Raw genomic sequence first — 17734 nt, 5'->3', positions numbered from 1 at the left:
GGGGGGGGGTATTTTTGGATCTTCATAAAGCTACATGTGCACGGGCCGTGTGTATGTCTCCAGGGACCCGAAGCTCCTGTTTTTCGTGTGTGTGATGCGTTCAGGGAGTGTGTGACTGTGTGTGCGTGAGTTAACGCAGCAGTTTCCTCATTAGAGTAGAACTCTGAGTTCCTCTGAGTCACAAGCAGTGTGACACTGGAGGGAGGCGGTGAGGAGAGCACGGACCAGGCAGTTTTTACAATTTTTTCCTTTTGTTTTTTTTTTCCCTTGCCTGTTATTTGTGACAGCTGGCAGAGAGGAGTGAGTGAGAAGGATGAAAGAATTTCAGGCTGCAGCTAATGAATTTAATTCCTATTTAAAGGCCTGGGGAGCCGTAAGAACTGTCGTTTCTAAAAGATGGTTTCATCTTGGAGGGGGAGACATTCAGTCGACCAATCGATTACCAATGATTCACGTCTCAAATTGTCTGCATAAGCGATCAGCCACATGAGGCGCTTTCCAATGAAAAAAGGCCGTCAAAATAAATAACCTGACTATGTGCAGATAAAAGACCAACTCTTCGGGCATGCTTTTAATCTTTTATAAGTTTCTTTCCTCTGTAGACAAACAAGCTAAATATTTGTTCAATATAATATTATATTTTGTCTGAAATCTGCTAACAACCGAGTTTAAAGCCGAACTGAAGTGTTTTGAAGCCAACATTAGTTATAGAAAATCATAAAATATGCTTATTATTTTTAAGTTTTCTTCACAGAGTGACACACTAACAGACTGTTTCACGTGGAAAAGCTGAAACTTGTGAGCTAAGAGAGACGAGATTGATTGACTTCCTCTTTATGAAAGACAAAAGGCACCTGATTATCAGACAACAATGGACTAGAACGTTTCTGAAAACACTTTGAAGGATGTCAATGCAGCTACTGCCCAAAACTCAAACATCCATCAACTTTTTTCTCCGAAGCCTAATTCTAATTTAGGACTTCCTTTTGTAATAATCTAAGCATAGAAAATGCTCTGCTTTGATGTGTAAACTGTAGGAGAGGTGTAAAAAGAACCGAGAAATGTTAAAGCTGCTACCAGAGGCTCATTAGAGGTATCGTGGTAACCACACACCAGAGCCCCTCACTCCCTGACAGCACTCTTAATAAAACTGACAGAAATGCAAACTGGAAAGTAAGCCTCAGACAGTTACTGTAAGAAAAAAAGGCTGTATTGAAAAACTGGTCATCACACATGTTAATTAGTGTTTTATGTAGACAATATGATAATTTAACCCTCCCATGGCCTTCAGGTTAAATTGACAAGTAGTTAGAAGGGTTTCTCTACTTCTCTTTGTCTCTCTCTCTTTTGAGGACTTAAGGAGGGTTAAAACAACTCTACTGAACTCAGATACCAAGGAAGTCAATGGGAGTTTGGATGTTCCCACTTTGCACTCTTGAGAGAAAACCATGAATCCTATAGCTATGAGAGACACATTGGGTGAAAGATTAAAATGTAAACTTTGTGGAAAATGGAAGAGTTTGCAAACATTTCGACAACTTACAAGTAGAATGTTCCGTGGTAAAATTTTCTAATATCCTACAACCTAAACTGTCCAACCTTCTGTGACCTGTTTAAACTTAGAAGGACTTTGTTTAAACTTAGAAGGACTTGTCCGTCGTGAAAGACACCTGAGTTATGGAGCTCCGAAGAGGACAAAGTTTTCTCACTTGTTTCATCAAAATGCCATTGAAGTGTATATAAAAATTTTTCCAATTTCTTTGTAAATTTTTGTCTATGTTGTTTGGTTTACTGCTACCAAGTCATAACGTCATGTTCCCAGTTGAGAGGCACATTTTGATGTATTTTTGGTACAAAATTATGATAGAAACTGAACTGGCAAACTAACTGGCAAATACTAATAAAGGTTATTTAATGCTTTACTTGTCTAATTATCTTATAAAGATGCAAAACGTTGGTCTAACCCAACCAGTAAGGTACAGATTAATATTGTCCCCTCATGGTGTAGAACAGGGGTGGGTAACCCTGGTCCTCGAGGACCACTCTCCTGCATGTTTTACTTGTTTCTCTGCTCCAACACACCTGATCTGAATCAATGGGTGATTAACAGGCTTCTGCAGAACATGAAGAGGTGATTTAACCTCTGAATCAGGTCTGTTGAAGCAGGAAAACAAGTAAAACATGCAGGATGGTGGCCCTCGAGGACCAGGGTTGCCCAGCCCTGGTGTAGAGGGTTTTCAGATTTGTCCTCTGGACAGTTTTGAAGTCATTCAGACTTGTCAAAGCCCTCAGAGCTCTGAGGTGAACCACAGAAATATAAAAAGATTTAATCATCTGGCTTTCGTGTGCCTTCTGATTTAGACTGACAGGGGTCTAACTCTGAAGAGTGAAACCGCCAAAAATCAGCTCTGAATGCCTGAATAGACTCATTTAGTCACTTTTTATTTATCCACTGATTTCAATCTAGTTCAAGATGAGAATTAATTCAGCTTTTAATTTTTAAGCCTGCTTTCTTAAATCATTCTTAAAGCAACATTTGACAGTTTGTAAATATCAGTAAAGAGTTACATTTTTACAAACAGTGTTAATGACAGAAAACAAATACTAACTGATTTGTTTGGAGACGTTATTTTTTGGAACAAAATATAACACATATTGATTGCCCACTACCAAGGAATTACTTGTGTGTGTGTGTGTGTGTGTGTGTGTGTATTTGTATTTGTTTGTCTGCCAGTTAGCAAAATATCTAACAAACCAATGGACAGATTTTAATGAAACTCTCAGAAAGTAATCATTAGATGTTCATCTACACTATCTTGCCAAAAGTATTCACTCACCCATTCAAATAATTGAATTCAGGCGTTCCAATCACTTCCGTGGCCACAGGTGTATAAAATCAAGCACCTAGGCATGCAGACTGCTTCTACAAACATTTGTGAAAGAATGGGTCGCTCTCAGGAGCTCAGTTAATTCCAGTGTGGTACCGTGAAAGGATGCTACCTGTGCAATAAGTCCAGTTGTGAAATTTCCTCCCGACTTAACATTCCACAGTCAGCCGTTAGTGGTGTTATAACAAAATGGAAGTGAATGAGAATGACAGCAATTCAGCCATGAAGTGGTAGACCACATTGAATCACAGAACAGGCTCAGTGGATGCTGAGGCTCATAGATCAGAGGTCCCCAACGATCTGTAGAGTCAACAGCTACAGACCTCCAAATTTCAGGAGATCAGCTCGAGAACAGTGTGTAGAGAGCTTCATGGAATGGGTTTCCATGGCTGAGCAGCTGCATCCAAGCCTTACATCACCAAGTGCAAAGCATCAGATGCAGTGGTTTAAAGCACGCTGCCACTGGACTCTACAGCAGTGGAGATGAGATCTCTGGAGGGACAAATCATGCTTCTCTGTCTAACAATGTGATGAATAAGTCTGGGTTTGACTGTTGCCAGGAGAACGATGCTTGTCTGCCTGCATTGGGCCAAGTGTAAAGTTTGGTGGAGGGGGTATTATGGTGTGGGCTTGTTTTTCAGGAGCTGGGCTCAGCCACTTAGTTCCAGTGAAAGGAACTCCTAATGCTTCAGGATACCAAGACATTTTGGACATATTCCGGCTCCCAACTTTGTAGGAACAGTTTGGGGATGGCCCCTTCCTGTTCCACCATGACTGCACACCAGTGCACAAAGCAAGGTCCATAAAGACATGGATGAGGGAGTTTGGTGTGGAAGAACTTGACTGACCTGCACAGAGTCTTGACCTCAACCTGACAGAACACCTTTGGGATGAATTAGAGCAGAGACTGTGAGCCAGGCCTTCTGTCCAACATCAGAGTCTGACCTCACAGATGAGTTTCTGGAAGAATGGTCAAAAACTCCCATAAAGACTCCTAAAGCTGTGGAAAGCCTTCCCAGAAGAGTTGAAGCTGTTCTAGCTGCAAAAGGTGGGTCAAAATCATATTAAACCCCATGGATTAAGAATGAGATGTGACTCAAGTTCAGATTTGAGTGAAGAGAGACGAGCAAATACTTTTGGCAAAATAGTGTATAACTGATGAACCTTTGGAGTCAACCCAATGTTAAGATGGCCTCTATAGCTAATCTACTAACACAAAAATAGCTGTAATTCAATCAATTTTTACAAAGCTAAAATTTGATGTGGTAGAAGCTTAAAGTAATCTTCATTACATACTCTGAGCTTCATCAGATCTTTGTTTAAAACTTTGGTGTGCAAGGCAGCAGGCGATGTTCGTTCTTTCAAATAATGCTACTTTTTATTTTGTGAATAAAATCATTAATTACTGAAATTTGTATTTTTTTCTCAATGGACGTAAAATTTTATGTTTTCCAGAGCCTAAAGAGCTTTAAATTATTATTACATTTTTCATATCTATCAAAAAAGGCTTAAAAAGATTTGGTCTATAAAGATGAAAACAAATATAAAAAACGTAAACATAGTTTGTATACTAAATCACTTTGCTCTAACAAAACTCTAGAACTAGATACTGATACTGCATCAATACAATTAGAAGACAAAAATGTTGAGACATGTCCTAAAATCTTCAGTTTTACTAAAACAAACCCACAGAAACTGTATGAAGTTAGAACGGGTGAACTAATGTCAGCACTCTTCAGTGGAGCTGCAGCCAGCTATTATTCCAAACAGCACTGGGTTGGAGTTTGTGTGAAATAACCTCATTTAGTCTCACAGCATCAGCAAGTAGACTGCTCCACAGTGCAGCCACGCATGGAAACATGTTTTATTGAATGTAAATGACATGTAATAGCCCCCACACAGCTGAAAATGTACTTTGTGACATCTCATTACTCATCTCGCCTTTGTTCAGCACTTTGCGTCGGTGGTTTAGTCTGAACAGAAAACTCTGATGGGTAATGTATTCTGTGATTGTACAAGAACTCGGTAATACAAACTTATCCAAAGGTCTGCGTGTGACAAGTTTTCCGCCAGGAGTTCGTACAATGGAAAGCCTGTCAACATCACTCAGTCACGTCAACTAAAGACGCCACGCCTGTCTCCAAGCGTTCCATTGCACATTTAATCTCTATCGTTCAGCAAGCGAGCGCCTCGGGGCGTTTTACACAGAGTAAAACATTCCGATAACCCAAAGGTACTGCGGCTGACTGTCTGCGTGTGTTCCTCTCGGCTTTGATACCAGCAGGAAGTAATCTTCCCTGTCAGAGGTGCAACAATTTGCATGTCGTGCCGCGGCTCACCCTGAGGAAGGAATCCAGCGCTCCATTTTCCATAAACTCCGTGATGATGAGAACGGGGCAGCTTCGGGTCAGGACGCCCTCCAGCCGTATAACGTTGGGGTGGTCGAACTGGCCCATGATGGAGGCCTCTGCCAGGAAGTCCCGCCTCTGGCGCTCTGTGTAGCCAGCCTTCAGCGTCTTGATCGCCACCACCATCTCCCTGCGCCCGGGCTGCTTGAGACGGCCGCGGCACACCTCGCCAAATTCACCTGGAGTGGGAGAACAAGGTGGAAGGGTGGTGGGGGGTGGGGTGATGTGGGGGGAGGGGGAGGTCAAGTGAGCAAGGGGAAGAAGAGGAAGGGCAAAATGCAGGGAGAGGGAGCATTACTGGTCGGATTTGGGAGTGAAGGAGCGTAGTTGAAAAAGTTCAGGGTCGGCTTTAACCGTGGGACAGATTCAGAAAAGAGAAGAACTGTGGGAGGGTCAGGGGTCAAAGATGTTGGGCAGAGAGGGAGTGACCGGTATCGATCGAGTGTGGAACCTGGGAGCAGTGCACGGAGACAGAGGACGGGCAAAATACTTGAGGGTTTTGCATCTGGTGTCTGAGTACGAATGTGTTTACAAGGAGAGGAGAAGAAAGAGAAAAAAGACGGGAAGGGATGAAGGTTGAACAAGCACGATCAGACTGTCACTGAAGGTCAAGTTAAGACACATCATGCTGCTGGAGAGGACAAAAGAAACAAAAGACAAAAAGAGGCTAAAAAGTCTAAAGGGGAAGGAGCAAGAGTCACATCGGTACTTCTTGGATATAATGCTCAGTATGAGGGGACTTGCTAAAGAAGCGGACCAAGGGGCTCATGGAATAATGAACCTAAATGGCTCTTTAAGGGATAGCTGGATCATTTTTAACTTGATGTTCGGTCAAATAGTTTTCAATAGTTAGTACCTTATCAGCCATGACATCAGTCACAGACAAAAAAATATGAAGACAAGGGTCTTCCTCCAGGCTCGGCTAGCTGCTAGCCAAACGAGGGCTCGTTTTATATTGTTTTTCAGGCTTATAAAACAACTTTTTTTCAAAAACGACATGGCGGCGTACAAGGATGCTACATTAAATAATATTAAACCTTTGCATGTTTGCGTAACACCATTTGTTTAGTTTGTCTCTGTTTTTTAAACCCAATAATCTCCAATGTCCAAAATTGAAGCCGAAAGGTAAATTATCTTGGTGCTACCATGTTGTATTTTTGTGCATCAGGGATGTGGGGCAGAACCATCGATACCAACATCCTGACCACATCCTTCCAACTCGCTCACCAGCTGTTAGCAGTGAACACAGGCAGTACCAATCACAGAGTAACAGGAAACTTTTAAAAAACTTCAGATAACTAATTAAAATTGAACATATTTTTAGAAATGTGTATTGGAACATATAGATCTAAGAATTGCAGCAGCACCGGTATCAACAGCAACAAACACTAAAAGTGTGGTTCACATCAGGTGAACACAGAACACAACCGGTACCAAAGGAGCGCAGTGTGGACGTCACTGATATTCTAAATATCAGTAAAAGCTCCACAAGTACACCACAATACTGCGGCAGCGCAGCTAGAGTGCTAGCACTGCTGTTGCTTCCAGATATTTTGGACAACATCAATGTGTGCTAAAGTAACGACTACGTAAAGCGGTGACGAGGTGTTTTACAGCCTAGTCTCTCGACGCGCAGCTACGTAAAAGTGAGACGAGGGTACAAATGTCTCTCGTCTTGCACAAAAACCCAGGTGGCGTTTACCTGCTCCGATGACTTCTTCTATCTTCACGCAAGAAATGTCAATCTCTTTGGCGAACTCGTGAACAGCGTCGTTGGGGTCCTCGTAGGTGAAGGGGTCGATGTAAACTTTGACTCCAGGGGAAACTACAAGAGAGAAACGGCAGATCTCTAATGCTGGTACTGGAATCGGTTTTCCAGCCGTGCTAGCATTCTTGTAGTGAACAGTCTCCACAGTTGCTGTGTGAACTGCCACAGGTCATTTAAAAAACAGAATCTGTGTAGTTAATGTAGAATAAAGTCCAAATTAGCTGGGTGGTTCCATGTTCGCATGCTAAGATGTTCAATTAAAACAGCAATTTTGGTAAACAACAACAGATCCATATGTAAGAGACATTGTTCGAATGTTTGCAAACTGATATCAGTGTTTAACTTAAAGCAGCTCTGCACTTAATTACAGCCTCACAGCATGGCTGGAGACTGCTATGTGTAATCAAGATGATACTTTTGTGCAGTCACCGCTCCGTGTGGAAAACAAAAAAGATTTAATATTGATACTTATGTTTGCGTAATAATTCTAACATTAAGTAATGTCTGAACCCTGAAGGATATATAGTGAGAAGAAAGTTAGTTTCTCCTGCTTTGTTTCCCCTTTTCTACGAACGTTTCTTCGATGCATGTTTTTTTTCTTTCCTCAGCTCCTTCCTGTCATCAACTTCCCTTTGATGTAGCGGAAAACTATAAGCTGAACTCAAACGGGTGATTGGGAAATGGACTAAAATCAGTTTGGCTAACTGTGCTGGCGTGAGTGTTCAAGCTGAACACACAAACTCACTGTACTGCTGCAGTTTCTCAGTGTACTCCAGCTCCGACCCGCTGCGCTGCTTCCTGTAAACAAGAAGCACATGAGAAAAGTCACATCCACATAATCAGAGCAGGCCTTCCCAGATATACAGTCAATCTAACTAACAACAATCTCCTGTATTAGAAACTATCTAAAAGCCTGGCAGTATTTAAAGAAATGTCCATCACCCACCACCTTTTAATGCCAGAGTTTTTTTACTAAGATCGTCTGTGCTGGGGATTACTCTCGGCTACTACCACACCAAACTTGACCTCAGTATCAGTAAATTTGACTAAGTTATAGCTATTTTTGTGTTGGCTAAGGCTGCTTAGCTGTGGCGGTCATCTTAAATCTTAAATAAAGTGAACTGCTTGTAGATGTTTATCTCATGACTATTATCTGGGAGTTTTATTAAAATCTGTCCAGCCGTTCATGAGATATGCTGCTAACAGACAGACAAAGCTGAGTCCAATAGTGCTTGTGTGATCAGTTAATGCTCAGGGTGTGTGTTGGTGGATGACTGTCAGCTGCTAAAACACCAAAGGCGGCCATTTAAATTTTGGTTTACTCCAAAATTTAACCAGTTGTAAATATATATCTAAAGGTTAAGTTTGAAGAGTTTCATAAAAAAACAAAAGCATTATTAGCCTTTTGCCTTCAGAAGACCAGCTCTGTTTTTTTCCCCTCTCTTACTGATTTCCTCTTTGGAGCTAAAGCAGCTAAAGTGGCTCAAAGCACCCACCCTTTGAAATCATCTTAAACTTTAATGAGCCTCTTTGTTCAAAGTCTAATTAACACGGTGAAACATGCAGTTCAGGTTGTCGGGGGATAAAAATCAAACACTTACTTAAGGCAGACAACAACGATAACCACCAAGGCAACGACGACCACCAGACCTGCGGACGCCGAGCCGATGATGAGAGGCAGCTGGTCCTGCACCGACTTCTGGGGGTCACCTGGACCACACACACACACACAAATGAACAAATAACGGTAAAGAGATTAAAGGACTCATTGTGCTGCTTATATAATGGTCACTAATTAGGGCAGTCATAAAAACTGTAAAAGCCTACACCATCATTAAGAAAACTACAGCAGAAGCGACTGTAAGGATCAGGCCGTACTGTGCAGGCTGGTGCTGAAGTCCATGGGGTTGCTGTAGCGTCCGTACCCGGCCACCGTGCGAGCTCTGACCTGCACCACGTACGGCGTGGCCGCCCGCAGCCCGTCCACTTTGGCGGAGCTGTGCTGAGACGTGACGGTGTGAGACATCGCCTGGCCCTGATGTAAAAAAAAAAACAACAACAAAGAATCGTTAAAGGAACAATCCGCCGCATCGTCATCAGGTTCAGCTATAGCTAACAAAGCGAGCCTGATAACGGGTCATTTTGTTATGTTAGAACTTCACTGATGCATTTCATTTTATCACTTTTAATGTTGTAATTGTTGCCACGGTGGTTGGTTCTGGAAACTTTAATGGAAAAAATTGACCTTAAAAACACATCAAATTAAAAAGTAGTTGTGTTTAGAGGAATATCCTACTCCGGTGCTCTCTAATATATGCTAAAAGATTTTTGTGGTGTCATGCACGATAAGGTCTGAAGACATCTTCATCGTATTCTGAAGTGGAGGTCATCCTGTCAGTGATACAACCGTCTGCATGTTTTCTGGTTGAAACTGGTCCTCTGACGTTGGCTGGTGCCTCTGTTACCACTACTGTACTGATATAGGCGACTGTTAGATATTAGTTTTCCTTTTCTTCTAGAGGTCTTCTTAAATGAGTATTTTTGGTCATTTTAGAGTTGGCATTGGTTCATGCAAAGGCTACAATACATTTAAATGGAATTCTATAGGTGCAGCAGCAGCTAGCGGTGGCACTTCTGACAGGAATATCATATTATTGTTGCTGAAATAACAAAAAATCTAAATTAATGGCAGTGTAAGGGTGTAAATATGAGCAGCTATGAAAAATGAAGGCCAGTGTTGTTTTAAAATGACAAAATTATCTCTTGGACTAGCCCATTATTAGATCTTCAATAAGGCCTGAGCCCACATACTTCCGAAGTGTTTTTTTTTTTTTTTTATAATTTTAAAACAACTCTAGTCTTTAAAATTTCATAATGGTTCATGCTGGTTTTTAAACCATTACAGCACCATCAGTTTACGATTCCAAAGTATTTCAGCAGAAATACTGTGAGATTTCTGCTGGATAAGCTACAGCTTACAGTTGATATTTGTGCTTGCAAATAACCAGGCATTGCAAAATTAAAAACAGTGTAAAGGTCCATGAAATGATCATAAAGTTGTAAAGACTGCAATTATTTTAGGATTGCAGAAATCCACTTTAGCTGCATTTAGACTAGCTGTTAGCTCATCAGTCTGGTCAGAATTGAACTATTTCTCCAAACTGAGGCAGTTCAAAAAGCCGTCTACGACAGGTAAGATATTAATTGCTCACAACTTCAAAACCTCACTTCAAAATGGCTGAAATACCTCTTTACGTCAAATGATGGTGGCGGGAACGTTTGCGGAACAAATAAATATACAAAATCATTTGAAGATTCCCAGTCTCATGTTTGGCCCAGTTAACTCTGTTTTGATTTTTTTCCATGACAGATAGATATTAACCGTGGCTAACGGTGGTTAAGCTAGCTAACTGCTAACAGACCTCAAGTTCACAAATCTTCTCTTTTAGGACCGTTGTAACAGCACATCTTCAGAAGTAAACCTCGGTAAAATGGACTTTTATACAATCAAAATAACAATTATATCAATGTGAGCATGAAAAAGAAATCTCTTTAGGCTAACAAACGTGGACTAAAAGTTTTCTTCCAGTTCAGGTTGGTGAAGCAAAAATGTACCGTTTGGCTAAGTTGGAAGTTCAGTGTAAAAACTTTCTCCTGTTTTTATTCTAAAAAGCTTGTCTGACCTAACCTGCCACATTTAAGTCATTCAGCAAAGCTAATCTAATCCATGCAAATTACTCAAAGAACAAAAGTGAAGTAGTTTTATTATTTACATCATAACTGCTGAAACAAAGGTTTAAAAAAAACATTTTCAAAGTTAAATTCTTGTGAAGTTGTGATTTACAACATAATTAGAAACACCTCTTTTTATTGCCTTTAAAGCTAAAAAGGGTTTAAGTTGGCTTCTTTTGTCCTGAGGCAGAATCTTACTTTAAAGGGACACTTTGGTCATTTTAAAGTGGGGTTTTGCAGAAAAGTTATGAGCAATTAATATCTTACCTGTTGTAGATAACATTTGAACAACCAAAGAGGATTGTTAGAGGGCATGGGAAAGCTGCTTAAAATTCTGTAAAGAAATATTTGCATTGTAATAAAATGTTGAGGTTATTTATGAGCGCAAAAACAGCAGCAGCTAGCTGTAGCACTTCCTTTGCTGTCTCGTAATATTTCTGTCAAAATAACCATTCATTGAAAAATCGTCTATGGTGTAAATTGTAATAAAAAAGTGTTTGCATGAACTGCTAATAAATTTTGGAGAATTTTGAAGCTAAAACGATCCACTTTTTTCAGACTAGCCGTTAGCTTGTCAGCGTTAAACTCTCTTTCTGCAAACTAAGGTCGTTCAGCAAGCTATGTACAACAGTTAACATATTAAAATGATAAATAAAATGGCTATAATTTGTCTGAATCCCACCATCTTTTCTTTGTAGCAGATAAAATCTTTATTTCACGCCCTGTCCGACCCAGATTACAATAAATTATTCAGTCAGCAGCCACACCCATCAATCAGTCCACATTAGGCTGGATCTCTGTGTGAAGCAGGGGCAACAAGGCATGCAGAATGAAACAGGAAAATCAGTGCGTCGCTTACCCTCTCCTGGTATTTAATCTCATAGTCCAGGATGACTCCGTTGGGTTTCTCAGGCGGCAGCCATGACAGGCTGAGAGTGTCTGAGGTGGAGCGCATCAGGTGGACAGTCGGCACAGCTGAAGGTGCTGCAAGTGGACATCAGAGACCACCTTTAGTTATTGTTCCTCACATGTTGTCCTCTCTAGTGAGATAGTACCATACCAGCTCAAATAAATATCAGGATTTTATTGAAACTGGGCCTGAAAGGGTGAGCTTGTGATATTATGAGGGAGACTGAACAACCATCTAATGTAGATGAAAAAAATCAGATATTTACATTTTTCTGTGATAGAATTTTATCTAAATAATTGAATTATTTTCAGATTTAGCTGCATTAGATTAAGCTTCCAGACAGACCTTATTCTACAACTGTGCTGTTTATTTCAATCAAATCACCATCCTGAACATAACTTAAAAAGCACAACATTGTGCCTTAATGAAGACAGATTAAATTACTCTAAATGATTTTGGATCGGGTTGGTCAGCTGGTGGGTTTGATTTACATGCACATTTTTCATAAATAAACGCCGCTGAAAACAAGACGCTTTGCCTTATGATTAAATACTGAATTTTTAAAAAGTGTAATTAGCAGCAGAAAGCTTTAAGTGTTTAAAAAACTGATCACTGTTGGCTATGACAGGTGATCAAAATTGAATAAAAAATCTTTTTGGAAACAAATAAAAAGCACTTTATGCAATAGTTAGGCATTTTTGTTCTTACAAATTATGTTTCCCTGTTTTGGACTCCGAGTTTCTTGTGTTTTTGATTGATTTATCAGTATGTTTCTGTAGTTTTTGTTTCTGACAGGGTTTTCTGAGTTTTTCTGTTACCTGTTCAGCCTGGCACGTTTAAGTTTAGTTTTTTTGTTCCATGGCCTTACTCTCCTCTGCTCCCCTGTGACACACACACACACACACCTGTTCTCCCTCACACTAACCCCCCTCCCTTTCCCCTCCCACCAGCAGAACTAAGCTCCGAGCAAGGCCAAATCCGACATGAGCACACAACAGAAGCTGGGCGAGGACCTGATGAAGAACTGAAATCCTGGGACTTTTCAAACACTCCTTTATAAACCTTCACATCACCAATAATTTCACATTACACAGTCATTTTGCCATACTTGCAGAAAGTGCCCCAAGCTGCACGAGAAGTGCTACAGCTAGCTGCTGCCGCTGCGACTTGTGCTTCCAAATAGCCTAAAAAATTCAATGTTACTGCGTAATGCAAAACTGACTGCAATGTAAAGGTTTTAAAAAACAGAGCACCCATATACTGCGCTTAAATCTTTTAGACTGGACTTGTTTTAGGACTGTTAGCTCGTCATTCAGGTCATTCAGTGGTCCCGGACCAACCACAACCTCATAATCCAACATAGCCGCCCTGCACATGAACAGCTGTTTTTGCTGCAGTGATAAACTTTTTATGTCCACTCCTGTCCGGTTTAACTCTGTTGACTCAGTTGCCCATATAGTACGCTATAAACTCCACTGGGAAACATGTTGCCACATTGTTCAAATGTATAGAAAAAAAAAATCTATTATTAGCTTCTAATGCTGTTGTTAGAAAATCCTATTGGTTTTGCAACTGAACGTGGTACAGTTGAATGTGAGGCCATTCCCAGAACTGAGTTTTAACTTCCAATTTAACGCAGTATTTCTCCATCCTAAGCTCCAGTCACAGAGCTATCTTCAATCATCAGACCATTATTTTCTTTAACCGTTTTCCTGTTCATGGTGGTGATAAGCTGGTGCCTGTCTCCACCGAACATTGGGCGAGGGGTGGAGAACACCCTGGACAGGTCTCCAGTCCATCACAGGGACATATAAGAGAGAAATGAGACAGCCACTCATGCTCTCACTCACCTATGGACAAATTTAGAGCCACCAAATAACCCCCTGGAGGTACCCAAAGTACCTGCACAAGGAGAACATGCAAACTACCTTCAAACTACCTAAACCTTCAGTGAAATTATGAAAGAAAATCGCAAGAAAATAAAAGTTTAAGAGTTTAAAGTCGTTCTCCTAATTTTAAACAAACTTTCCGCTGTCTCACAAACAAGACGTGCTATTTTCGTTGTTCTCGGTTCTGCTCGGAGGCATCGAACTTGGGCGTTCAGAAAAAAACCGACTGCTCATACCAATAGGAAGAGAACGAAAGGCCTGCTTCTGATAAAAGCCTGGCACCATAAACAGCTGAAGGGGCTCTGCCCTCCTCTGAAGAAAATACGATCATTTTTCTGTGCTTCCACCTTCATCCTGACGAGTTTAAGAAAAGCAGCAAATGATTCACCTCTTTTCTGCAGCTTATTGATTTGTGAAGCCTGAAAGTGACTCAGCTGATAGTCACTGTACGGGGTTCATAAACTGCTGTAAGGTGGATTAAGTGCCAGTTAACTGGGAGAGTAATTGCAGTCTGTGAAAGGCCCCGAGCAGTTTGGTTGATGATGACATTGCATATATTAAGTGGCGACGCTGAAGAGTGACATTGTCATTGATGTATGATGAGAAGCCTGCTTATCCGGCTGAGTGCTGACATTGGAGATATAAAGCTAAATTTATCTGCCTTTTTCCTGTAGCGCTCTCGGAAAAGCAGAGCTCCAGCTGAGCATTTTTCCGTCTGTCGCTCTCAATGAGCTTCTTCAACCGTGTTTACTGTTCATGTTGGAACCTCTGTTGATACTAAAAACCCATTAAGACGCTCATTGACATTGACTGAAAGTACGACCCACTAACCAGCCCGTGCCGCCGTGATGTTAAGTGGTATTGATTGAAGCTGCTCTATGAATTAACTCATGGACACATCCAGTGTCACCGACACATCCACTACTAACCGGCCTGGTTGGTGGTGATGTTGACCGTGGAGAAGTTGGGCGGGATGGGGTTTTTCCCGGACACCCCGTTGACTGCCTGCACCTCGAAGCTGTAGCGGGTGTGAGCCTGCAGGTTCCTCACCACCACCTTCCTTGCCCGCAGCCCCAGCCTGCGCGGCGCGATGTCCACGTTGTCGTCGCAGCGCGTGCACGGGCTCCTGTCGCGCAAGCATTTTTTGCACACCACGTTGTAGACGAGGTCCCCCCGCCCACCCGTGTCCTCAGGCTCCTCCCACTCCAGGGACAGGGAGGTCTCGTTGACGCTGGATATAACGTTGCGCGGAGCCGAAGGGATCGCTGCGGGAAACAAGCACGCACAGTTAGGCAAACACACAAATTAGGTTATAGCTCTGCTCTGTGTACAGTGCCAACATTATCCTTCCTGGCTGTAAAAAAAAAGAAAAAAAAAAGAAAAAGGAAAGAGTTCACGTTCCATGACGAGCCCAGTAAAGGAGATGTCTTGCTAGATTGAGACGGGATTCTCAAGTTCTTTGCACTCATGTTTCTAGAATTTTCAAAAGATTTACAAGACAAATTTTCTCTGAAAATGGTCACAGTCAGCAAGAACCTGGAACCTGTCTTTAACCCTTCTCAAATTAGTTTCAGTAATTCTAGGGCTTTATTTTCATTGTTTCCATTTTTTACTTGATTCCAATAAAAAAATTGTGTATTTTCTTGCAGTTTTGTGTCTCTAGTTATTCACCAACACCCTTAGAGGCCCTAAAAATCAGCTAGAACATGGATGGTCTATGGGGAGTCTTCGTGAGACTTTTCAGGGGTGTGTTAAATACACAGTGGGCTCCATTTTATAGGATATAGAGCAAATCAGGTCATTAAGAGGTCTGGTATTAAAAAAAGCTGTGGTAGTTTATCAAGCTGGTGAGAGTGTATCAGTCCTTGGTGAATCTTGGGGAAGTGTGGCATCCATGCCATGGGGCTTGGTCGTTGAGAATATGACACAGGACTGGCCACAGTGGCCTTATGCCTACACTGCAACTGTGATTGTGACAAAGTCATGGGAACAACGTAGCACAACAGACCAGATCAGTGGCAGCAGCACTGTACTCAGCAAGGCGTGAACTTCTTCCCAGAGAGTCGTGTCAGGGCGGAGTTATTAGGAGGCAAACAGTCAAGACTGCCTTCACAACGGAGGTTTTCCAAATTTGCTGTGATCTGGCCATGATCTAATGGGTGGTGTAGGTTGTAGATAATATTTGTTGTGTATTTTATTATTTTTATTTATTGCAATAATTATGAAATAAAGTGAATAGTAAGGTCATATTTTATTGTACCAAAGGAAGGACTAGTTCCTCATATAGAACACATTTGAGAAGTCAGTGCTTTCACATCCCCTTTCCTTTTTAATCTTTTCAGACAGATTTTATAAGAAACCACCGCTGAGGTAACATTTTGACGAATATAGCCTTTACATTTCAGTCAGTTCGGACCTTGTGTGCTGAACATTTACATTTACAAAAGGCCTTAAAGAAGGCAGCGACATTTTCTTTTAGTGTTAAGAAAACTGAAACCTGTTAAGATTTGACAGAGAATAAGTATTAAATGGTTAGCTGCAACAGATTCAAGATGGCCACTACATCTTATCAACCCGAGCAAACATATAAATGACTATAACTCAATCAATTTTGCAGATATGGAGCTAATATTTGGCATGGTAGTAGCTGAGAGTCATCCTCAACACATACTTTGAGCTGACAGGTCTTGCGAAATTTTGCAAGAGAATGCATCTAATACTTATAACTCTGCTCCCTCTCATCATAAGACGATCTTACTTTAAAACTCTACCATGAAAGGCGTCAGGCAACACATATAAGGGATGGCAGGCCTTTAATTGTTTATATTCTGGGTGAAAGTTTAAGTCTAAAATGTTTAAATTGTTTTGTCGAATAAATGAGAAGCATCTCCCCATTTAATGTCGGAAAATCTCACCCAGCTTTTACCAAAAGCCGTCGCAGCGGCGTGTCTAATGCCAAACTGTTCATTCCTTTCGATTTTTCCATGACATGTCCTTGAGAAAAAACAGAGTTTTTGAAAAGTGTAAATGCTGGGTTATCTATTACCGATCTATGGTATTTCTGGAGTGTTAGCGAAACAGGAACAAATAAAAGCAGAAATGGATTTTGAAAAAAAGAAAAAAAAAAGAAAACCGTGACCCTGGAAACTGAACTGACTCGAACTGAAGATTTTGTGAACCGTTTTTTGTGAACCCCTACCTTGAATAAAATTCTTCAGCACAAATAAATATGTGAAAATTGCTCAACAAGTTTAAAACAAGTTCTACAGAGACAAAAACGGGCTCAAAGATGAGGCAAAGTAAAGGCGCAGCATTGCTTGTAGAAAAGCGTGTTTCGGGCCACAATTTATGGTGAAATAAATGAAAGTTTTATTAAAAACCTGTGCAGTGGTTCAAGAGATATTTTGCTAACAGACAAACAGAGCTGACTACAACAGGTAATAGCTAAGTTATCAATCCTGCGCAATGAGTAACACTTGTACTATATGTTGTGAAAGGTTCTCAGCTACAACCAGCTCCATTTCTGTAAAATCGACTAAATTATAGCCATGTTTGTGTTTCCTCGGGATACTTAGCTGTGGCAGGCACCTTGAATTGGACTGACTCCAAACATGATTCAGTTGTAGCTGTACATCGTATAGTTAGTCCATGAAATGTTTTATTAAATCCGTCCAGGGGGTTCATGACATATTTTGCTAACAGACTGACAGAGTTGACTCCAAATCGTGAATCTTGCGCACTGGGGTTGTGCTGTTTAGGTCAATATATGTAAAACTGACCAAGTTGTGGTCATTTTTTGTTCTTTCAAGTCAGCCATTTTAAATCAACAGCAGCCAAAACAAAACCCTTCCTGATGCGTCTCGTTGTCGACAAGTGGAACGCTGCTAATGCTGCTGCTGGTTTCAGGTAGCTGATCAGCTCTGATAGAAACTCGTGTTTGTGAGTCCGTCCAACCCAAGGCCGCTGTGTTTCCCCGTGTAATCAGTGAGTAGTGCTTCAAATCAGGAGGACGTGATAACCGCATAGATCAGCTCAGCGAACTGCCTTTTCCTCCTATTAAGGTGCTCTGCCTTTAAGCTTCCAGGAACAGAAACCTGTCTCAGAGCAGACGGAGGGCGGCGGGGGGAGGTGTGTGTGTG

General features: G+C 41.2%; 1 protein-coding gene across 1 annotated transcript in view; it reads right to left on the bottom strand.

Annotated features, from left to right (window-relative positions):
- ephb3a (eph receptor B3a) overlaps positions 1-17734 on the bottom strand; it is a 63120-nt gene that overhangs the window by 15743 nt on the left and 29643 nt on the right. Inside the window, exons 5-11 of the mRNA XM_017420253.3 lie at positions 14525-14860; positions 11656-11780; positions 8943-9099; positions 8666-8774; positions 7810-7862; positions 6999-7121; positions 5228-5475 (exon numbers count right to left, since the gene is read on the bottom strand). Coding sequence (XP_017275742.1) covers positions 5228-5475; positions 6999-7121; positions 7810-7862; positions 8666-8774; positions 8943-9099; positions 11656-11780; positions 14525-14860 — 1151 coding nt within the window. The remainder of the gene's footprint in view (positions 1-5227; positions 5476-6998; positions 7122-7809; positions 7863-8665; positions 8775-8942; positions 9100-11655; positions 11781-14524; positions 14861-17734) is intronic.

Source organism: Kryptolebias marmoratus, linkage group LG20 (genome assembly GCF_001649575.2).
Source record: "Kryptolebias marmoratus isolate JLee-2015 linkage group LG20, ASM164957v2, whole genome shotgun sequence".
Lineage (NCBI taxonomy): Eukaryota > Metazoa > Chordata > Actinopteri > Cyprinodontiformes > Rivulidae > Kryptolebias > Kryptolebias marmoratus.
Note: the sequence above shows the minus strand (reverse complement) of the source record. Positions and strands in the feature narration are given on the sequence as shown.